Source organism: Mobula hypostoma, chromosome 23 (assembly GCF_963921235.1).
Source record: "Mobula hypostoma chromosome 23, sMobHyp1.1, whole genome shotgun sequence".
Lineage (NCBI taxonomy): Eukaryota > Metazoa > Chordata > Chondrichthyes > Myliobatiformes > Myliobatidae > Mobula > Mobula hypostoma.
In genome coordinates this window covers 30,542,219-30,566,629 of record NC_086119.1, presented here as the reverse complement: position 1 = coordinate 30,566,629, position 24,411 = coordinate 30,542,219, and the positions used below count along the sequence as shown (strand labels likewise).

Sequence of the window (24,411 nt, the reverse complement as noted above, 5' to 3'; positions counted from 1 at the left end):
ATAAATCCTATTTTCCTTCATTAATTCAATACCTTGCTCATTCAGGTGTGTGTCCACACCTATCTTAAATGTTATTACTGTTCCCACCTCTAATATCACCTTCAACAGCACGTTCTAGTTATCTACTACCTTGTGTGAAAGGTTTAACCTTCAGATGCCCTTTAAACCTACCCTTCTCAGCCACCTTGCTCCAAAGAAATCAGACTTAGCTTATTCACTCTTGCCACATAACTTGAACCCGTCAATCTAGGCAACATCCTTGGGAATATTTTCTACACCCTTTAGCTTAGTCATATTTTTCTGCAGTGTGGCAACCAGAATGCAAAAAATACTTCAGATGTCATCTAATCATTTGTATAACTATAATATGACATCCCAACTCACGCACTTCGTGCCTTGACTAATGTAAGGAAGCATGACATGTAGTTCATTTGTTACCTTGCCCATCTTTCAGGGAACAATGGACTTTTAACTCCAAAGTGTCTTTGTTCAGCAGCCCTGCCTAGGGACCTGTCGTTCATGCCCTTATTCAACTTCCAAAATTGCATCACTTTGCATTGTCTGATTTTAAATTTCGGCTGGCATTGTCTTGCTCACATTCCCAGTTCAGTATAAGAATCATTATCATTGACTTGCATGGCTTGGAAGTAGTTGTTTTGCTGCAGCTATACAGTAGATTTTGCAAAAGAAGGAACTAATGTGGTAGAATAATTTGGACTGTTCAGGAATCGGATGGCAGAGGGGAAGAAACTTTTCCTGAATCATTCACCGTGAGGATTCAGGCTCTTTTATCTTAACCCTGATGGTAGTAATGAGAAGCATGCATGCCCCAGAAGACGAGAGTCCTCGTGGATGTGGCCTTCTTGAGCACCTCGATGGTGAGGAGATTTGTGCTCACGATGGAGTTGGCTGAGTAGAAAAACTTTGCATCCTCTTTTGATTTTATCTATTGACCTAAGTCTGCTGTAACCTTGGACAACCTCTCACTGTCCACTATGTCACCAGTTTTCCTAACTTACTAATCATAACCACCTGGATTCTTATTGAAATCATTCATTTATGACAAGCAGAGGACCCTGCAGTGCACCACTGCTCACAGGCTGTATTCTGGGGAAATATTCTAAGGCAGCAAAAACTGTACACAGTTCCACAGGAATGTTCTCCCTAAAGTGTTGCAAAGTTTTAGCGAGATTTCCCTTTGTACTCAATCTATTTTGCAATAAAGATCAACATTTCATTTGTCATGTTCTACCTGTGTGGGTTCCTTCAGGTGCTTGCGTTTCTTCCCACATCACCAAAAGATAACTGGGTTAATTGATCACTAATTGCCTTGTAGGTGATTATTATAGTCAAGGGCGGTAGGGGGCAATGTGGTAGGAGTGGTTGATGATCGAAGTATGGAGAAAAAATGGGACCAGTGAAACTTTTCAGTATTCAATACACATTAGGTAGTCCAAAAGGCCTGGTTCCATGATGTGTGACCTGTCTTTTCTATGTCTCTATTTGGCTTCTCACCATACAGGAATCTCCTTAAAATCTATCTGCTGTGATTGAAAATTTGACTGTTAGGCTTGGGATCTTATTGTATGGTTTGATGATGGTCTTATGGTGTTTTCAAAAGGGAAGTTATTACACTGGTAATGGTCTGGCTCTCTTTGGTTGTTAAATTATTGGAAACCTAAATATTTATTTCACTTTTGTGGTTTATAGCAGTATACACTCGGTGGCTACTTTATTAGGATCGTCCTATACCCAATAAATTGGCCATTTGAGAACATGTCCGTGGTCTTCTGCTGTAGCCCATCCGCTTTAAGATTAGATGTGTTGTGCATTCAGAGATGCTCTTCTGGTCAAATAATAATCAGTTATGTGAGTTACTGTTGCCTTCCTGTCAGCTTGAATCAGTGTGGCCATTCTCTCCTGGCCCCCCTCATTAACTAAGTGCTTTCACACACAGAACTGCTGTTCGCTAGATGTTTTTTTTATTTTTTGCACCACTCTCTGTAAACTCTAGAGACTGTTGGGCCTGAGAATTCTAGGAGATCAGCAGTTTCTGAGAAGTAGAGATGAACTGAATAAGGATTTGAAGACACAGGCAGTGTGGTGGGAATTCCAGGCGTCATGGGGCATGACGTATGTGAGGTTACCACAACCAGAGAGAGGGTTCTTGGGAAACTGAAAGGTCTGAAGGTGGATAAGTCAGCTGGACCAGAGGGTGTACAGCCCAGAGTTCTGAAAGAGGTCACTGAAGAGATAGTGGTGGCATTAGTAATGATCTTTCAAGAATCCCTAGATTCTGGAATGGTTCTGGAAGACTGGAAAATTGCAAATGTCACTCCATTCTTCAAGAAGGGAGAGAGGCAGAAGAAAGTAATGAAAACGTAAGATAACATGCCTAGGTCTATCTGACCTAGACGAGTATGATGGGATTCTGTGAACACGATCCAGTAGCGGTGGTTGGTCAGGAAATACAGTAGGGAATGCATCTTTTAAAAGTTGGGAGAAATATTTCATAGGGTTGTTAGCTTCCACGGCTTCCCTGACGCCAATCATTCGTAAATTCTGCCGTCGCATTCTAGATTCCAAGTCAGAGTTTTTAAAAGTCAAAAAGTCAAGTTTCTTCTTCATTACATTAATTGTTTCTTCGACTTTCCCCATCTTAAGCTCACTTTGTTGCGCGGATTTTTGAAGATCAGATATAGCCGACTGATGTTCCGCAATACATGTTTGCATCTTATCAATTAAATCGGCAATTTTCTGGAACTTAGTTGAGATTTCCGTATGAATCAGGTCTTTAACAAAGCCCATAATTTCTGTACGAATCATCTCCCTAACAGAGGTTGAAATTTCCCTCTGAATTAACTCCGATATCGCTTTCAAAGTCACCGGTGATTCAGTCGGAGGGAGATCCGTAGCTTTCGGTTTAACCGGAGGTTTACCATCCTTGCCGTCTTTCCCGTTCTTAGACATAGCCGATCTCAGTATCATCCAATTGTCAGAGAATTCAGTTTAATTCAAAGTATTGTAAAAATTGATGCCTTAATAGTTAATTAAAGTATAGCTGACCATAGAGAGAAAAAACTCAGAGGTAATGGAGCGAGTGAAGAACGCGACTTCACTCCATGAGCGCTACCGGAAGTCTCCAGAGAGGCAGAAGAAAGGAAACTATAGGCCAGTTAGTCTGTAGTTGGGAAGATGTTGGAGTCGATTATTAAAGATGAGATCTCAGGATACTTGGAGGCACGTGATAAAATATGCTATAGTCAGCATGATTTCCTCAAGAAAAAATCTTTCCTGGTAAATCTGTTGGAATTCTTTAAAGAAATAACAAGCAGGATAGACAAAGGAAAACCAGTTGATGTTGTGTACTTGGATGTTCAGAAGGCCTTTGACAAGTGGCCACACGTGAGGCTACTTAACAAGCTATAAGCCTGTGGTATTACAGAAAAGACTCTAGGTATGGGTAAAGCGGAGGCTGATTGGCAGAAGGCAAAGAGTGAAAATAAAGGGAGCCTTTCCTGGCTACGGGGGTTTGTGTTGGGACCAATTCTTTTTACATTATATGTCAATGATTCAGATGATGGAATTAATTGCTTTGTTACAAAGTTTGCAGATGATACGATAGCTGGAGGGGCAGGTAGTTTTAAGGAAGTAGAGAGGATACACAAGGACTTAGATAGATTAGGAAAATTGACAAAGAAATGGCAGATTGAATACAGTGTTGGGGAGTGTATGGTCATGCACTTTGGTAGGAGAAATGGAAGGGTTGACTATTTTCTAAATGAAGAGGAAAATTTTTTTAAAAACCCGAGGTTCTAAGGTTCTTTGTGCAGGATTCCATAAAGATTAATTTGCAGGTTGAGTCTGTGGTGAGGAAGGCAAATGCAATGTTAGCATTCATTTCAAGAGAACTAGAATATAAAAGCAAGGATGTAATGTTGAGACTTTATAAAGCACTAGTGAGGCCTCACTCAGAGTACTGTGAGCAGTTTCGGGCCTCTTACCTTAGAAAGGATGTGCTGAAACTGAGGAGGATTCAAAGGAGGTTCACAAAAATGATTCCAGGATTGAATGGCTTGTCATATGAAGAGCGTTTGATGGCTCTGGAATTCAGAAGAATGAGAGGTGACCTCATCGAAACCTATCGAATGGCAAAAGGCCTTGATAGAGTGGATGTAGAGAGGATGTTTCCTATGGTGGGAGTGTCTAAGACCAGAGGACACAGCCTCAGAATAGAGAGGTGTCCTTGTAGAATGGAGATGAAGAGGAATTTCTTTAGCCAGAGAGTGGTGAATCTGTGGAATTCATTGCTACAGGCCACTGTGGAGGCCATATCTTTATGTGTATTTAAAGTGGAGGTTGATAGATTCTTGATTGGTCAGGGCATGAAGGGCTATGGGGAGAAGGCAGGAGATTGGGGTTGAGAAGAAAATTGGAAAAGCCATGATGAAAAGGCAGAGCAAACTCGATGGGCAGGATTCCCTAAAAGTTAATTTGCAGGTTGAGTCTGTGGTGAGGAAGGCAAATGCAATGTTAGTACTCATTTCAAGAGAACTAGAAAATAAAAGCAGGGATGTAAGGTTGAGACTTTATAAAGCACTGGTGAGGCCTCACACTTGGAATATTGTGAGCAGTTTGCTCCTATATCTTATGGTCTTGTGGTCTGACACCAGCAATCATTCCATGGTCAAAGTCGCTTGGATTACATTTCTTCCTCTTCTGATGTTTGGTCTGAATACCAACTACACTTCTTGACCTGCTCTGCATGTTTTTGTATGTTGAATTTCTGCCACGTGATGGGCTAATTAGATATTTGCAGTAACAAGCAGGTGTACCTAACAAAGTGGCCACTGGAGTGTATCTCCCACATTGCCTTCCTCATTTCCTCCTAATGATCTGTGTCTTTGTCCTTTGAAGTTTCTCCTTTAGAGGCTTGGACCTGATTTGTTGCAAAAGATATTTTCAACTACAAATGCTTATCTTTGTGGCAGACATCCAGTACTCTGCATATATATTATGGAATCTGTAAAGCACTTGATAGAGTTAGAAAGTTTCCATATCTGCTGGTGCTGTCTTCCTCAGCTGTCCAAGAAATAACCCTTTCTTTCCAGTAAAATCCCACCCTCAGACATTTTGTCCATGACTGAAATAAAAGCAGAAAATTGATGGGGAAAAACTCATTAGGTTAGGCAGTATCTGTGGGGAAAAAGTTTCAAGTTGAAGAAATCAGTTCTCGCCTAAAATGTTAATTCAGTTTCCATTTCTCTATGTGCTGAGTGCTTCCAGCATTAGATATTTGTTTCTGCTTTCTAATATCTGCAGTTTTCATTTTTGTGCTCATTGAGGAGTTGTTATTCTATTATAAAATTTTGTTGCTTTTTTATATAAGAAAATATATCGAAATGATTGATAGTAATGGTCTTGATTTTAATCTGATCTCATTGCGTTTTGTCTTGGAACTCCATTCTTTAAATGAAGTGAAGTTTACTAATGTTGATACTTTCAATGGTTGTGACATCTACCATCTAAAATATGTACTGGTGTTACTTAACTGACTATATATTTTTTTATTTTGGCTCAGATTGGAGACCTTCAAATGCGGCCAACAGAACAACAGTTATAGCAATTGGAAACGCAACCATACTCAACTAGCAACATACGTAATGGCACGAAAATCTCTGCTGGACAGTTTTTTTTAACAATATTATGCTAAGGAGTGTGTCTGAGATAGGTGTTCTATTTCATTTGGCCATACATAAATGGTAGAATTTGTCTTCTGTTTGCTCCAGATATTCCTTGCCAGTACTGGGCAAACTTGCTGTAGGAGCAGAACCTGTTCTTTTAAGGCAAACCATTTAACTATTTAATGTCTCCTCGAACTGCTGCAGATCATTTTAGTGCCAACTGTAGCAGTAAAGGTACAAAAATGTATGAAGGGTGATTGCATTTATGTATGTGGAGAAAATGATGCTTGACCACCTAACCTTTCAGCTCATAGAGATTTTTTAAATTGTAAAACTGTGTGACTTTGTAGGTGTGCATATCTGCTGATCTCCACACTGGTTTGCACTGAAAATCCCGTTTAGTAAAGATAAATGAAATTGTAAACTGTTTTCAAAGGATTATTTTAAAGGTATAATTGAAAATTGATTGTAATAGATAACTAGTCTCATTGCTATAGAGTGATTACATTAATTACTTATGTTTTTATTGCTGCTTCATTATGGATTAGAATAATATTACACACCAGGAAATAGGTTGATCTAGTTTTTATATATATTTTTTTTAAATACAGAGGAACCTAGATTACAGAATAATAATGAAACCATATGATTCCAAAACAAATTTTAAAGTTCTCTTTTTAGATTCTCTTGACTATTAATGTTCAACTGTCTCTTACTGTTTTCTCTTCCTGACTGAATACACTGAGATGATGAATAACAACTGCACTCAGAAGATTGCTGAAGAAAATTGTTCCGTGGCCTTCAATGGCCGTCATCATTTTAATCCAAAATTAAAGGAAATTTTTGGGTTTTTAATTTTATTGAAATTCAGACCACTCAACACGCGCCAATACATGTGTCTGCAACCTCTTGTAATTTGTGAGTCTGCTTGCTAATGATTTTAGATCTTGGTTTTCATTTCAATCTTAAAAGTTAAATGATATGCATGACTAATGTCATACAGACTAATAAATATGTACTGTAATTTAAAATAACTAAACAAGAAAACAATATTTTGCTTCCCAAGTCTATTGTTCAGCCATGACTGAACACACATTGCCATTTAATGATCTTGTACAAAGTGCACCTGCAATGTTTGGTTGTAACCTTGCGCCGTACTTCTAAGGATAACATCATCTTTATATCAAGAGGCCATCATACAGCAGTGTAGTAGTTAAATGTGAATAATTGAAGCCTGGATAATTCCACATAACTTGTTTTGTAGAAATACACCCTCTGGTGATTCGAATGCTAATTTAGTGCAATGGTGAATTATCCCTAATCAATAAAGTTTGAAAGGGGAAATTTATATTAAAGAGGTTTAAAAGGAGCTTTTATATAAATCTCTAGCAAGTTGTGGCATGGTAGCATAGTGGTTAGCACAATGCTTTGCAGTACCAGTACCAGGGGGCTTGATTCCCTCCGCTGCCTGTAAGGAGTTTGTATGTTCTCCCTGTGACAGTGTGGGTTTCCTGCCACAGTCCAAAGACGTACTGGTTGTAGGTTAATTGGTCATTGTAAATTAGGCTGGGATTAAATCGGGGGAATTGCTGGCTGGCATGGCTTGAAGAGCCAGTAGGACCTGTTCTGCTCTGTATGTCAATAAATTAAAAATACCTGCAGATTAAGGATGGGCTTCTTTCTTAAGATTGTCTTATCATCCTGTTCTGCCACTTTAACCATCAAGATATCACTGGGTGGCACTACCACTTTAACGCACATAGCCCTCGTGAACTGTTCAAAGTGAACTCCAATTATTTATTTGTTCTTATTAGTGCCAAATTAAATTCAAAGTTACTAATCAACTTCCTGCTGGAGCTGATTCAGAAGATCTTATGTGAAACTTCTGTGAGTTGAATTACCCAGCTCCTCATATAATTCAAACATAATATTTTAGACACAGTTTTGTCACTAAATGCAACATTGGCTGTTTTTAAACATTTTAAATAAAATCAAATAAATAAGGTAAGAGAATGTGTATAGTAAACCTTTAGCCTTTGCAAGTTCTAGATTGTTGAGAATGTATTTGTTTTTCTGCAACAATGCTGGACTTTTATTATACTTTTTCCTTCCGCCATCTCTTAAGAGTGCAGGTGGACAAACGGAATGGGAAACTTCTGCCCAGATTTATGATTCTATCCATTATCTAATTGTCCCGTTGCAAAGTTTGTGCATGAGTGGGTATTTTCTCATATGGTTAGAGTGGGAGAAATAAATGGAGATTGACCACTACTTGTTTCTAAAGTTCGAAACTGCCTGCTGACTTGTGTAAGTGTGCATTCTCCTGTTATAACAGGAGTCAACCTGTACGGCTACCAACCAGTTATATTCTTGCCTGGCCTATCAATGTATTTGCTTTACTGCTGAAATCATTGAGTAATGATTCGTGCCTGGAACTTGAGCAGGGTTTTCTATTTTTCAGCACTGTATCCTAGTAAGTCCAGAACTCTGAACCAGTGGTATAAGTAATAGTTTGCTTATTCTCTGAATAATATTTCATACAAATAGTTGTTGTCAAACATGGAGAATGATTTCTGCCTTGGTGTAACCATCCTAACTACAAAATTTCCGCATTGATGCAGTAATTGAGAAAAGTTGCACAATACCATTGTATTGTTCATGGCCTCCAAATAACATTCTCATTCTGCACGGTGTTACTGAATTACTTATCTATGTATTGGTGTTGAATATGTGAAAACTGAATAACGATAAAATAGCATTGATGTGGCTTTGAGAGCTAACGATCAAGCCTGCTTGATATAACCATGTTGTTTATCTTTCTCAACCATCTAAATTCTAGGCATGATCCCAATTTGTCAAATCCCCTAAAATTGTGTTTTCCACTTTCTAAGTGCTCGACTGCCCCCCTTCACCATGAACTGAAGCATGTGTTCAATTCTGTTATCTAAATACCCATGATATTTTAAAAAATGCATTTATTCGCTAAGCAATATTCACATGAATAATTCAACGTCAAATATGAAGAACAGTTACTGCCATGCAATGACCTTGAGAACTGTTTGTAAAATCTAGTGCTCGTGCAAAAATCACTTCATACTCTTGTTTCTATAAGATACAAGTCTATAAGATATAAGTCTGCACTTGAAATACAGTTCACACATCTGTGAAACCTTTATATTGTCCTTAACTGTGAATGAACACTACTGTCTTGGCAGCAAGGTTAATATCTCATATGCTTTGGTAATACAAGATTTTCTTTTAATATGTGTATAGTTTTTTCATAGGTTATTTGCATAAATGAAAAGCCACATGAAGTCCCCTGGGTATGAAATGTCACTGTCATCCAAATCTGTATTCTGGTTTAATGCTCTGCCAATTACTGGTGTAACTGCTGAAAAAGTTGAGGTTCACCAGCATGAATGCTGGGACAATTATCAAATGCTAAAACTAAAAGTTATAGCCATTTAAACTTTCTCCAGATTGTTTAATAGTCCATACTGTGTTATTTCACTTTCAATTAATTACATATATCATTATTAATTACATATATCATGGCTAGTACATTTTCAAGGCTTGTTGACATTTCATTCAAGATGGTTTAATGTCATTTCCAGTACACAAATGTAAAGGAGAACAAAATAGTTGTTACTCTGGATCCGATGCAACACAAAAAAAACAATAATATAAAGAATGCAATATTTTAAAAAAACAATATAAATACATAAGATAACTTGTATATATTGATTGTACATAAAATGATACTAGGTACAGGAGTGTCTGTACAAAAGGTGGCTCTGACAAGAAATGATAAATTAGTTGGGGGGTGGATAGAGGTGTTGATCAGCCTTACTACTTGGGGAAAGTAACTGCTGTTGAGTCTGGTGGTCCTGGTGTGGCTGCTACATAGCCTTCTCCTACATGCTAGCCTTAACCTGGCGCGTGTGTGTCTGTCTGTCTGTCTGTCTGTCTGTCTGTCTCTCTCTCTCTCTCTCTCTCTCTCTCTCTCTCTCTCTCTCTCTCTCTCTCTCTCTCTCTCTATATCTATATCTATATCTATATCTATATCTATATCTATATCTATATCTATATCTATATCTATATCTATATCTATATCTATATCTATATCTATATCTATATATATATATATTTCCTTGATAACCAGTAGGCTGGAGCCAGTGATGCGTTGGACAGTTTAGGGTGCCCTATACTGTGCATCTGTAAAAGGCCACGAGTATAGATGTGCATAGTTCAGCTCTCTTCAGTCTCCTCAGAAAGTAGAGGTGTTGGTGAGCTTTCTTGATCGCGTAGGATGTGTTCTGGGACCATCAGAGGTTGTTTGAGATATGAACTCCCGGGTGTTTGAAACTGCTGTGCTGCCGACGTAAAGAGGGGTGTGAGTGAGGTGATTTCATCACCTGGTTTGCAAATATTTACAGACAATAAGTTGAATTGTTGCCACTTGGATAATCACTGCTAGGAGCAAGTAATGAAAATAATTAACTTGTGAAGTTTGAAGGCACATCTACATTACAGACGTTCAAAAGATTGACCCTTGATTTTCACTGCAGCAAATTTAGTAAATTCCCTTTTAAATGCTGGTTATAAATTTTAAGTAGAATACTGTTCAACATAGTTGGTTAGTCTGAGCTGAAAACTTGTGACTTCCAGCTAGGGAACATTATCTTTACTCGGTTGAGCATCTATTTTTGTTAGTTCAGAAATGTTCATTTGTTCCAGCAGCATAGTTGCAATTATCCTTATTCATGAAAGATGACCAAGGTTTAAAATCCCATTTTCACTGGGCAAAAATTTGTAATGTTAAAAAATCCCAGCTGTTTTGTCCATGATTTTAAAAGCATTCAAACGGTGTAGAATCTGCACCTCATTCTTTTTCTCAAACCCTAATTCTTCACTTTTGTTTGCTAACCACGGATAATTAGTGCTGGATCAATTTAGGTAAATTCAACAGATTAATATTTAATTATTCCTGCCTCTGATCTGATCACTGTCATCAAATAATAGAAAACCTTCATTTATTAATTTCATTCTGTGTTGTCCTTCTATAAAGTTAGGCTTTCTTAATGCAAAAGTAAATTCATTTGTACTTCATATGGGCAGAAGACGAAAGTGTTAGCAAACCTCTATTGACCTAGATATATCTTTGTGATGAATTATCGTGAAAAATTGTTCACTAGCAAACTCTTTCAATTCTACTCATGTTAACTTGGTTTGTCGACAGTTTTTATATTTAACATGTGGAGTTAGTTTTGAATAAATGCAAGTTTTTCAATTATTATTTAATCAACACTATTGTACTGTTTCTGTAGAAGTTGACTGATGCTGCTAAATTAACAAATGTGAAGTATTTCTTGAGTCAATATATAATAAATAACTTTTGTTATGATACTGGATCTGCTGAATATTGTGAAATCACACTCCGGTGAAAGTTCTGATCATTAGATAAGGACAGTAACAAAGTTATTGAAAGAATGCTTTGATTGCAAGTGTTATGTAAAATTGCAACCTTACCAGTTTCCTTTGTCTAATGTTCATGTTACTTTTGCATTGTGCACATTAAAACACCCAATATAAATATTGTATTCTTTCGTACAAGTGTTGTTAAGTTGGGATACTTGAAGACACTCGATGCAACTTTAAAAGGCACTTTGTTCCTCATAGCTTTATATTTGCATTTTAACAATCACATTTTATTGCTCTAGTTCAAGACTTCCCAACCTGGGGTTCATGGTATAAAAAAAGTTTGTGAATGCTCCAGTTTGTCACGAAGGAGTCTCCTTTTTCAGCAGGTCACATTGTGAACAATAACACAGCCGTGGCACAGCTGTAGCTTATAGAATTGTTTTGATATTTGTCACACTTATCCAACTTCATTGCAATACTATTTCCGGTTTCTTTATTGTGACTTAAGGAGGGAGGGGTCCTTTTATAAAATCAAATAATTGATAACAAACTATAGGAATGGAACTGGCAAAAAAAAACCACGCAAGGTCATAAAACTGTTTTTACTTATGGTGGACATTAAGTGCAAAATGGAATAGCAGCATCCTATTGTATTAAAGGCATTGTTTTGAAATAAGCACTACAAACATGTTGATACCTGGCACTTTCAAATATCTGGATAGTCCTTGCAACACAATGATATTTGCCAATTGTGAACGTGCATGGCCCCGACAAGACTGTGAGGCACAGGTATGAAAGTCCTTATGTATATTTAAGGCAGAAGTTGATAGATTCTTGATTGGTCAGAGCATAAAGGGATACGGAGAGAAGAAGACAGGTGTTTGGGGCTGAGAAGAAAATTGGATCAGCCATAATGAAATGGCAGAGCAGACTCAATGGGCCAAATAGCTTTATTCTTCTGCTATATCTTATGCTCTTATGAATTGTGTTTGGGTGACTCATTCTTTCTCTTAACCACAGGCATGAAATGCATTTACTATTTTTGGTGCAATTTAAAGAATTTCCAATGAAATAAATATGAAGATATGAAGCATGACCCCCCCGCCCCCAGGTCCCAATTGCTGCTGAAACCTCCCTGCTTGTTTAAACCGATGCATAAATTTTTGCAAATTTTTGTTTTGTCTTTTTTTTCCTGCTGGTATCTTAGGTTACCAGATGATGGGCTGCTATTCTAACCCTTATCTCTGGTTTAGCCAATACTAGACCATAAGACACAGGAACAGAATTAGGCCAATCAGCCTAATTCAAGTCTGCTCCGCTATCCCATCATGGCTGATTTATTATTCGCCTCAACCCTATTCTTTTGCTTTCTGCCCAAAACTTTTGATGCCCTGGCTAATCAAAAACCTGTCAAACTACTCTTTAAATAGATTCATTGACTTGGTCACCAAAGCCCTCCATGGCAGTGAATTGTACAGATTCTCCACCCTTTGGCTAAACAAATTTCTCCTCATCTCCATTCTAAATGTCTTATACTCACCAACTGTGGGAAACATCCTGTCCATATCCACTCTATCTAGGCCTTTCAATATTCAATGGGTTTCAGTGAGATCCTCCTCCTTCTCCCCCCGCCCACTCTTCTAAATTCCAGTAAGTACAGGCCGAGAGCCCTCATGCGCTCCTCATATGTTAATCCTTTAGTCCCAGAATCATTCTTGTGAACCTCCTCTGGACCCTCTCTAATGCTAGCACATACTCTTAGATAAGGAGCCCAAAACAGCTCTCAATACACCAAGTGTAGTCTGACTAATGCCTTATAAAGCCTCAGCATTACATCCTTGCTCTTACATTCTAGTCCTCTGAAAATAAATACTGACATTGCATTTGCTGCCTTTACCACCATCTCAAGCTGCAAGTTAACCTTTAGGGAATCCTGTACAGGGACTTCTGATCCCCTTTGCACCTCAGATTTTTGAATTTTCTCCCCATTTAGAATAGTCTACACCTTTGTTCTTTCTACCAAAGTGCATGACCATATGCTTCTCCACACTATATTCCATCTTCTTTACCCATTCTCTTCATCTGTCTAAGTCCTTCTGCAGACTCCCTACTTCCTCGCAGTACCTGACCCTCCACCTATCTTTTTATCATCTGCAAACCTGGCTGAAAAACCATCAATACGGTTATGCAAATATGATGTGAAACGAAGTGGTCCCAACACCAACACTTGCAGAAAACACTAGTCACCAGCAGCCAACCAGAAAAGGCCCCCTTTATTCTGACTTTTACCTCCTGCCAGTTAGCCAACTTTATATCCAGGCTAGTATTTTTCCTGTAATACCATGGGCTCTTACCTTGTTACCATCCATTGACTTCCCTTTGTCTGTTCTGTCTGTTATTTTCTCAAAGAATTCTAACATATTTGTCAATCAAGATTTCCCCTGAAGGAAACCATGTTGATTGTGGCCTATTTTACAATGTGTCTCCAAGTACCCTGAAACCTCATCCTTAGATTCCAACATCTTCCCAACCACTGAAGTCAGACTGACTGGCCCATAATTTCCTTTCTTCTGCTTCCCTCCCTTCTTCAAGAGTGGAGAGACCTTTACAATTTTCCATTCCTTCAGAACCATTCCGGAATCTGGAGATAATTGAAAGATCATTACTAATACCTCCACAATCTCTTCAGCTACCTTTTTCAGAGCCCTGGGGTGTTGTCCTTCTGGTCCAAGTGACTTATTTACCTTCTGACCTTTCAGCTTCCCAAGCATCTTCTCCTTGGTAAAAGCAGGTACATTCACTACTGCCCCCTGACACTCTCGAATTTCTGACATATTGCTGGTCTCTTCCGCAGTGAACATTGACGCAAAATACTTAATTAGTTTGTCCGCTGTTTCCTTGTCCCTCATTACTACCTCTCCAGTGTCATTTTCCACCAGTCCGATATCCATAGTAACCTCATATATGTATGAAAAAAATGTTGGTATCATAGTATTGGCTAGCTTGTCTTCATATTTCATCTTTTCTCTTATGTATTTATGTTTAATGAAAACTGCTGGTTGTAGATAGGAAGGTATTCTTAATCTGAAGATCAATTACCTTGCATGCATTTCACACTACAACTTGCAAATACTCCCAGTGCAAAGAAAGGCAGATTTGAAATCACCTCCCCTGTGAGCCATTTGAATTAAGAACAGTAAATCGAATTTTCCAGTCAAAGATAATGGGTAACAGGATAGGAAACAGATGTTGAAGTTCTCAATGACATTTAAGCATTGCCCGTTAATATCTGAGCGTCTCTTGGAACAAGTGCCTTTAGAAAGCTTGCTGAGCTTTTAAAAGGTGAATATACGGGTATGAGAGAATCTACCTCTTCACTGTGCATTGAGGGCACCTTAAGATATTTGAAATATAGCTAAACATTGTCAGTAAAAGCTGCCATGTTAACAAATGGTTAGGAAACACCAACTACTGTTTAAAAGACAAAACGAGTAACTGATAATTAACTCTGCTACATGTTTTATTATAAAAGTACACCATTTAATCATTCTGCAGTTGCCTCTGTTGTGGAAAAACAGTAACTGAATGATAAGCTCTTGAATAAGAAATTTAATGAGTATTTGACTTGCATATGTAAGTGAATATTAAGGCTATGTGGGGGAGATATATTTGTACTAAGTACTCGCATTGTCTGTGCTCCCCAAGGCCAGTATTAGGCATTCCAATCAAGGAACATTAATGGTTGCCTGGCCGCATTAAGTGGTTATTAATTGACGGGCATGAACCTAGAGTTCACTGTCCTGTAGAAAAGACAGTAATTTTTAATTGGGGCTTTGCTTTGGATACAATTAGACATGAAAGTAAAATAGCATTTCATCAAAAGGCCTCAGCAACTGAACGAAAACTGCAAATTGAATGTTTTTGTCTAGTGGAGCGGAAAGGATTAAAAATTGTGCAGTATCTTGTATATAAAACACGAGCAGCTGAGCCATAGAGCAAGGGAAGACTTGTTTAAATGTATGATCAGGTTACTGCGATATTTGGAATAATATGCAAATCGGGATTAACAAAAATATTTAGATTTCTGTAGCCGTAGTAAATGATTTTTATGATAAATAACAAACACTGCAAGGACGTTGGGCTTAAGTCGTGTTCTGGCATCCATGTGGGCCACCTCCAAATTAAAAACGCTTGTACTTACTTCCTTCTCATGTTTGCATCAGGAACCCTTCATCACAATGTCAATCTTTAACCACTCTGTGCAAAAGCAAGCTTTATATTCTTGAAAAAAAAAGAAACTGCGGATCAGGCAGCATCCATGGAGGCAGAGGGATGATTGACATTTTAGGGCAAGACTCCCGTATCAGCACCTGTAGTGTCAACCATCCCCCTGCTTCATCAGACACTGTCTACTCAACTGATCCAGCTATTTGTTTGTTTGGTGTGTTTTTTTTTGCTCCAGGTTATAGTTTCTGCAGTTTCTTGTATCTCCATATTCTTGTCACCCTCTATCAGACAAAAAAAATCTGTTAATTTGTCATCTTGTTCAAAATGCATTCCAGTGTAACCAGTTGGATACTATATCTCTCATTCCTGCATGCAAAAACTTATGGACTCAGCATTTTGGTAAAACTCTCTGGCAAATGTTCATTTTGTGACTTTATCTCAGGTTGCCAGCATCTGCAGTATTTTCCTGCAATTGCAAATGAAGATTCTGCTTCCATTTACAACTTTTCTAAACTAATCTTTTCCCTTCTGTTACCATCTACATTAATTAGGGTAAGTTCACTGTCAGAGATGTTGCCTTTAAATTGATGTGGATTGAAACAATCATCCTTCTTTTCAGAGAGTCATACAGTATAGAAGTGCACCCTTTTCCCAACTGGCCCATGCCAACCCAAGCTTCCCATCTAAGCCAATTTACCCAAGTTTTGCCCATGTCATAGAAACCTATTGCTATTCATTTACCTGTCCAAGTACCTTTTAAATGTTTGCTAATGTACCTGCCTCAATCACTTCTTCTAACCACTCATTCCATACACTGATCACCCTCTGGATGAAAAGGATACCCTCAGGTTCCTATCAAATCTCTCTCTTCTCACCTTAAACTATGGTCTCTAGTTAATTTCAACAACTCCTGGGTGGAGGGGGAGATTGTTTGTTGATCCTGTCAATACCATTCATGATTTTATGCACCTCTATAAGCTTATTCTCCTACACTACAATGAAAAACTTCCCAACCTGCTCATCCTCTCTCCATAACCCAGTCCCATCAGTCCCAGCAATATCCTTATACTTACTCTCTTTCCAACTTAATGGCAACTTTCCTATAGTAGAGTGACCTAAACTGAACACCCTACATCCCAAAGCAACCAACACCTTGTACCACTGCAACATAATATCTGTCTTCCAGCCTATTGCACACATCTGCCTTCTTTCCATCCTCTCTCTCTGCCTTATAAAACCTGTTCTTCTGTAACTTCAAACTCAGGAAGCTACAGATCATGATTTTTTTCTGAGCAGATGCCACCTTATCTGAGTTTTTCCATCAAATTTCCACAGAATTTTGCTCTGGACATGAACTGGAACTTGCACTTCCAAGAATGCAATATATAATTCTTGACATCGAAGTGAAAGGGATACTTGTCAGAGGATGGGCAGGGAAGAGTAGGCAGAAGCAAAGATTGCGAACCAAATACATAATTATAGATTCTTGAAAGAAATACACTCCACGGATGGATGAAAGGAACTACAGATGTTTTCCAAGCATGTGTATGTTAGGGTCATTATTATGGAGATACATGAGGCTGCAGATGATAGCATCTGGAGAATGATTAAAAACCAGCTGTTCTCAGACCAGAATGTTAATCACCTCTTTGCCTCCACAGATGTTGTTGACCCACTCAGTTCTTCCAGCAGTTTTCTCTGATATTACTTTTGTACTGCCTTTGGTAAGCTGTAGGTTATTGATGAATGGAAAGTCAGTACCAAAGGACTTCAAAACAGGTAAACAGGCAGTTCTGAATGATAATAGATTGTTACCTGATGCTTGTGTGATGAACAATTAATCTGTATTTGATGATGGAAAGGAAAGGTACGTCCCGTCCTGAGTTTCTCTGGGTAGCGGACGATTTCCCTCCATTCCTCTCTGAGGTGGGGAACTGCATACGAGGCAAGTTACAGCATTGGTTTGCCATTGCCTTCTGCCGGGTGAGTTTCCAAAGAGATCACCAGCTTGTAACCCAGCACTGATGGAAAGCGTGCAGGGGAGCCAGCTGGATTCGAACTCGGAACCTTTCGTCCCGAAGTCCGACGCTGATGCCACTATGCCACCAGCCGGGTGTATTTGTTTCTTTTATAATCTTTTTATTGATTTTCAAATGTACAGACATAACAACAGTATTAATACAGAGAGATTGGGATTACATTGTTAATAATTGACATACGCAATTAAAAACTACAGATAATACAAGTATATTTGACCTCCCAAACTCTTAGAATGATTGAACATGGTAGAGGAAAAAAAAGAAAAAATATCAAAAAAAAAACCAAAGTAAAAAAAAACTGAACTAAACTGAACCCCAAAAAAAAGAACTAATACAAACAAAACATATCAAGACTAGGCTGATATGTTACATCAAATACATCATTAATGTTGTTAACTCTGCTCCTCCATCCATATACCCTAGGTTAATAAAAAGGATTCAGAAAAGGTCAGACTACATCATATGAAAATATTGAATAAATGGCCTCCAAGTTTCTTCGAATTTAACCGAAGGATCAAAAGTAGCACTTCTGATTTTTTCTAGATTCAAACATGATATAGTTTGGGAAAACCATTGAAATGTAGTAGGGGGACTTTTCTCTTTCCAATTCAATAGAATGGATCTTCTAGCCATTAATGTAACAAATGCAATCATCCGATGGGCTGAAGAGGATAGAGAACTATGTTCTAACATTGGTAAACCAAGAATTGCAGTCATAGGATAGAGGTTGCAAATCAATATGCAAAACTGTTGAAATAATATCAAAAATATCTCTGCAATATTTTTTTCAAAAGAGGGCAAGACCAGAACATATGAGTCAAAGAAGCTACTTCAGAATGACATCTGTCACAAACAGGATTTATACGAGCTAGTTTATCTTTAGACATGTGGGCCCTATGCACCACCTTAAGTTGTATCAACGTATGTTTAGCACGTACAGAAGAAAAACTAACTAATTGAAAAATTTTCTCCCATTTCTCTATAGATAATTGAAGTTGAAGTTCCCTTTCCCATTCATTCTTAATTTTATCAGATATGCCTGATTGTATTTTCATAATTATGGCATAAATAATTGCTATTAAACCCTTCTGATAAGGATTTAAACCTAATTTTTTTTCCTGTGATATCAGTTGAGTGTGAAGTCGGAAAGGTAGGAAGCATAGTATTTAAAAAGTTTCTTATTTGTAAATATCTAAAAAAAAAAATGGGATCTGGGCAAATTATATTTATTGGACAACTGTTCAAAAGACATGAAACAGTTATCAGAGAATAAATCATGAAAACATATTATGCCCTTCATTTTCCATATCAAAAGCTGGGTGTATTTGATGACAGAAACCATAGAAACTACAGCACAGAAACAGGCCTTTTGGCCCTTCTTGGCTGTGCTGAACCATTTTCTGCCTAGTCCCACTGACCTGCACACGGACCATATCCCTCCATACACCTCCCATCCATGTATCTGTCCAATTTATTCTTAAATGTTAAAAAAGAACCCGCATTTACCACCTCGTCTGGCAGCTCATTCCATACTCCCACCACTCTCTGTGTGAAGAAGCCCCCCCTAATGTTCCCTTTAAACTTTACCCCCCTCACCCTTAACCCATGTCCTCTGGTTTTTTTCTCCCCTTGCCTCAGTGGAAAAAGCCTGCTTGCATTCACTCTGTCTATACCCATCATAATTTTATATACCTCTATCAAATCTCCCCTCATTCTTCTACGCTCCAGGGAATAAAGTCCCAACCTATTCAACCTTTCTCTGTAACTGAGTTTCTCAAGTCCCGGCAACATCCTTGTAAACCTTCTCTGCACTCTTTCAACCTTATTTATATCCTTCCTGTAAATTGGTGACCAAAACTGAACACAATACTCCAGATTCAGCCTCACCAATGCCTTATACAACCTCATCATAACATTCCAGCTCTTATACTCAATACTTTGATTAATAAAGGCCAATGTACCAAAAGCTCTCTTTACGACCCTATCTACCTGTGATGCCACTTCTAGGGAATTTTGTATCTGTATTCCCAGATCCCTCTGTTCCACTGCACTCCTCAGTGCCTTACCATTAACCCTGTATGTTCTACATTGGTTTGTCCTTCCAATGATAGTTGGGATAGTTGGGATAAATTTGTCTAGCATACCTACACATTCATAGAATCATACAGAACAGGAACATTCCCTTTGGCCCACTTGATACCAGCTGACCAACAAGCACCGACTTTGTTTACTACATGTGTCCATCGACTATCTCCAGATACTGCCTCTTGCCTATACTCTCTTAAGGCTGCTTACAGTGGCTAACTAATCTCCTATCCTACAAGGCTTCGGTGGTGTGGTAGGAAATCATAAACCCCAATGGGAGACTCTCAATAATGGGGAAAACATGGAAACTCCTCATGGCATCGGATATCAGGATTGAAACTGGTAGCAGCTCTTCTATCAATACCATCAGAGTTATGAATTTGGCTATTTTCTATTTGCATACATGGAAATGCTAATTAGCACCTTGGACAATGTAGTCAGTCTGGATTGGGTCCAAATTCTCAGATTTGGATACATGAAACAAAAAATCTTGAGGTAAGGGTGAACTGTGGTTTCATCCCAATATGTCAGATGGGGAGATCCAGATTTTACCCCCCAGTAGAGAGACAGAATTTTTGGTGTCTTTAAATAATGCTGTAAAGGTATCAATGGATTGGCCAGATGAGTGGTAGAGTGGCAAATTAATTTACTTGTGGAAATCCTGATGAGGGCAAAGCCCACAAGGGGATGCATAATAAATGATGGATATTGAGAAGTGTGGAGGAGTATGATGAGATTATGGCCCCACAGACCTCTACAGATAGCAGAAAGTGTGGATGAGATTGATTAAAAAAAAGACTGTCAGAAATTAAAAATAAAGCAATATTGGAAATACTCAGCCAACTGGGCAGCATCTCCAAAGAAAGAATCTGAGGTAACATATTGAGTAGCTCATCATTCATCAAAAAAGCAGTTAAGAGGGATCATGGAATACTTTATTTGTTGAGGCTTGAAATATGGTGAATATTTGTTAAACTGTACAAAAACATTGCTTGGTTCAGTGATGGAGTCCTGGACATTTCCAGTCACCACATTACAAATAGCTACTGGAGGCATTGGAGCGGGTGCAGATTTACGTCAGATCTGGAGAATTTTAAGTGTAGGAATAGAGTGACTAGGGTAAATGATAGGCTTCATGCAGAAGAGGTTGCGAGGAGATATAATTTAGATGCTTAAAATTGAGAACCTCAGACAGATGGAATGGGGAAATTCAGCAGAGGATCATAACTAGTTTTAAGGTCATTTGTAGAATCAGCTGGGCGCTTTTCCTCAACTGTGTGTCTAGAATTTGCCACCTGAGGGAGAGGTGGAAACAGGAACTTTTTTTAGATTCAGTGAAATGATTCAGATGATTTTCTGCAATCTTCGTGCAACGGATCACGGGTCTCGGCCCGAAACGTGGACTGTTTGTTCATTTCCATGGGTGTTGCTGAGTTTTTTGTGTGTTGCTTTGGATTTCCAGTGTCTGCAACATATCTTATGTTCATATAAAATGGGGTTAGTCTGAATGGCTCCTTACCTTATTTGACACAGATTGCAGCAGTCTGAATTGCCTCTTTCTACTGTGAATTTATGAAATGATATTTTCTCCAAAGCAAAACTTTTTGTATGTTTTGTGGTTGCTGCTTTGTTTTTTTTTATTTTGCCAAGCATTTTGATGATTTTGTCTTTAAGTGGCAATACTATCACAGTATTTGTTAATTATCATATGCCATTTATCTCACAGTTGTGGTTAACTGGCAACTAAGTTTTTCTAGATCAACTACCCAAGCCAGAAAGGAACACTGGTTTTAGGCGAGAAATGCACAAATATTCCATCAGACAATTAGTTAATTAGTTAGTTTTTATTGAACTGACTTGTGTCAAAAATAATTTGGAGAGAAGTTTCCACTACATTTGAGCTTCCAGTACTTTTAATTCATTTGCAGTATGTTTGCCCATAAATATCATGCATGTATGATTACACCATGTATGCTGAATTGGAGAGGCTCATCTGTCAATGAAGTAATTTAAGTCAGTTGCCTGTACTTAACCCAAGTAAGATTTCAACTCTGTGTAACTTACTAAACAGAAGTTTCTTCTAGCGCGGAAGTAAATCTTAAGAGATTAAATATTAATTTTCCATTTTAACTCAGCAAACCATGTTTAATAATCAGTTGTCTCCTCAACATTTCATTGTGGACTGATTCAACATTAGAGCAATATCATTGCGAATCTGTTTAACTTTCAAGAACCCATGTGAGATTAGATGCTTTTCCCTACAGATAGAAACTGATGTTATCCATTTTAGTTTAAGTATATAAATTAAACGTTTTTAAGGATGGTAAAACTGATCTACATTACAAAATTCATTTGTGTGCAACCTACAGAGGATTGATTTAGCCATTTTAAATGAAGCTTTCCACATTAGTGCGGTCAGAGACAAAATTAAAGTAAATCTTGAACTGACTTACAAAATGAAAAATTTGGCTTTATTTTTTGCTTTCCTTTCTTGTCACATCTTGTTTGAAAAAGTTAGCTACAGTTTTATGTTACAGGACAAGCTTTTGGAGGGATATTAGACTGTATTTCAACTGCACACGTTTATGTAGTTCATATGTAGCTGATCATAGAATAATAATTTGATATTTGTTAATATTTTAGAAAAAGATAAACTTTCCATTCTTAAATTGAAAATACAAGCTGACAAGTAAATTTATAGAAAAATAGCAAGTTGAGTGCTGCCAAGCTGCCTCTCTATACAGCTTTTGGAAAACTGTCAAAATCTTGTACATCTGAAACTTTGTTCGTAACCCCTGATCTATAACTGAAAGGGTTAATTGGTTCTGTGAGCAACGCTTGCATTACAATGAAGAATATATTAACTTTAAACTTATAATTTTATAAAATGTTTTTTGAGAAGTTTTTCTAGATTTCAGCAAAGGCAGAACCACAAAAGCAATTAGTAGTTACTGATTGTAATGTAACTTTGTTCCAGCATTAATATTTTAGGTGCCTCTTTTATAATTGCCTGCGCACTTTCCTTTCAGCATAACAGGCCACATTTCGCACCCAAGCAACCTGATCCACTTTTACGGTTTGACGAAGTATGCTGTGACTGCACTGACTGATGGACTTCGGTATGAACTGTGTGACCAGAGTAGCAACATCCGTGCCACAGTAAGTCCAACCTCGATATCACAAGTTAACGATCACCTTAAAGTTCATCCCTGTTCTTGCGAAGACAAAAAATTCCCCTTAGCATATTTCACCATTCGTGGCGATTTTGCATTTCCACGCCTCTCTTCCCTGTGCCTCAATTTTCCTTCTCCTTTATGTGTCTAACGATGCTGTATTGTAAAGGGTTAATCTTCGTGCTTGTCGAATGTCTCACCACCGTGGCTTTGAGATTACCGTGAGATTGTAATATACTGCCCGATTACGCTGCAGCGCAGTGAAATAAACGGGATGACCCTGTGTTGTGAACTATAATTGATTTGTGATTGTCACATGCACCAAGATACAGTGAAAAGCTTGTCTTGCGTACTGTTCGCACAGATCAAATCTTTACACGGTGGATTGCAGTAGAATGAAGTTAAACAATAACAGGATGTAGACTAAAGTGTATCGGCCACAGAGTAATTGCAGTGCAGGTACTGTGTACATACATCTATTGATGCTTCTGGACACATCTTCAGTGATGTTTCTGGAATCATCGGGTGTTTCGGGTCTTTCAACATCATACAACCTCCTCCAGGTGACCCAGCCGGGGCTGATCAGACCCCAGCTTGTGTCCAGATGGCTAGCTACTTATGACTCCATGGCTCCCCTCTTTTGAGCCACAGCCATCTTGAGGCCCTCTCTGCCGCATCAGTGGTACTGCGGATAGCTCTCCTCTTCCTCTCTCCCTCGATGCCCAAAATGCTGAAGGCCCTAACTAAAGAACGGGCTATGAATCTCCTACAACCAACCTTCACTGGGAGACTCCTCGCTCTCCATCCAGCCTGCTGACAGTTGCTGACCAGTCCTGCGTACTTGGAGAGCTTCCTTTCAAAGGCCTCCTCCAAGCTATCTTCCCATGGGACTGTCAGCTCCAGCAGCACCACTTGCTTAGTAGACTCCGACACTAGGACAATGTCTGGTCGCAGGGTGGTGGCTGCGATATGGGTGGGGAACTTCAGCTGCCCTTCGAGGTCCACCAACAGCTGCCAGTCCCTTGCAGAGGCCAGAATGCTTGCAGATGTTCTTTTGGCAGGTATTGGCTGCTCCCCAGCTCTGACAAAGGCAATGTAAATAATAGGGTTGCAAGATTGACTCTGAAGTCGAGAGTCCATCTGATTGTACTTGTGAACCATTCAGTAGCAGGGCAGAAGCTGTCTTGACCCTGGCGGCATGTGCATCCGGGCTTTTGTACCTTCTGCCCAATGGGAGAGGCGAGAAGGGTGAACGTTTGGAGGTTACAGGAGATTCCGCAGAGGCTGGACATCTTGACCAATACGCACAAAATGTCGGAAGAACTCAGCAGGTCTGGCGGCATTTTTTGGAGGGAAATGAACAGTTGGAGTTTCAGGCCAAGACCCTTCATCAGGACTGAAACATGAGGACTGATAGGGTTGGTTGAGGTACAGTATTTGATTATGCTGGCAGCTTTACTGATGCAGCAAAAAGTCCATGGAGGGGAGGCTGGTTTCCATGATGTGCTGAGCTGTGTCCACAACACTCTGCAGCCCCTTGCGATCAGATACAGAGCAGTTGCTGTACCAATTTGTTATGCATCCTGATAGGATGCTTTCTATGTGCATTGATAAGAATTGGTAAAGGTAAATGGGCACATTGATGCACTATCAATTACTCCAAAAGACTGGAAGTAGAGGAAATACTGGAAGGCTTTTATTAACAGTAAAATGGACCCACGTCCGTGCTGAATATCTGTCCTGGACTGAGGGAGGAGCAGTGACACAATCGCCTTTATTCAG

The 24,411-nt window shown here is 38.7% G+C and overlaps 1 protein-coding gene across 3 annotated transcripts in view; it reads left to right on the top strand.

Moving 5' to 3' along the window:
- Positions 1-24,411, top strand: part of dhrs11a (dehydrogenase/reductase 11a) — a 133,708-nt gene that overhangs the window by 92,252 nt on the left and 17,045 nt on the right. For 2 of the 3 annotated variants that reach the window (XM_063031317.1, XM_063031315.1), the window contains exon 4: positions 22,486-22,615. In XM_063031317.1, the coding sequence (XP_062887387.1) occupies positions 22,486-22,615 (130 nt within the window). Of the gene's footprint in view, positions 1-5,581; positions 11,611-22,485; positions 22,616-24,411 lie in introns of those variants that run through there. The other variant, XM_063031316.1, reaches the window with a different exon arrangement.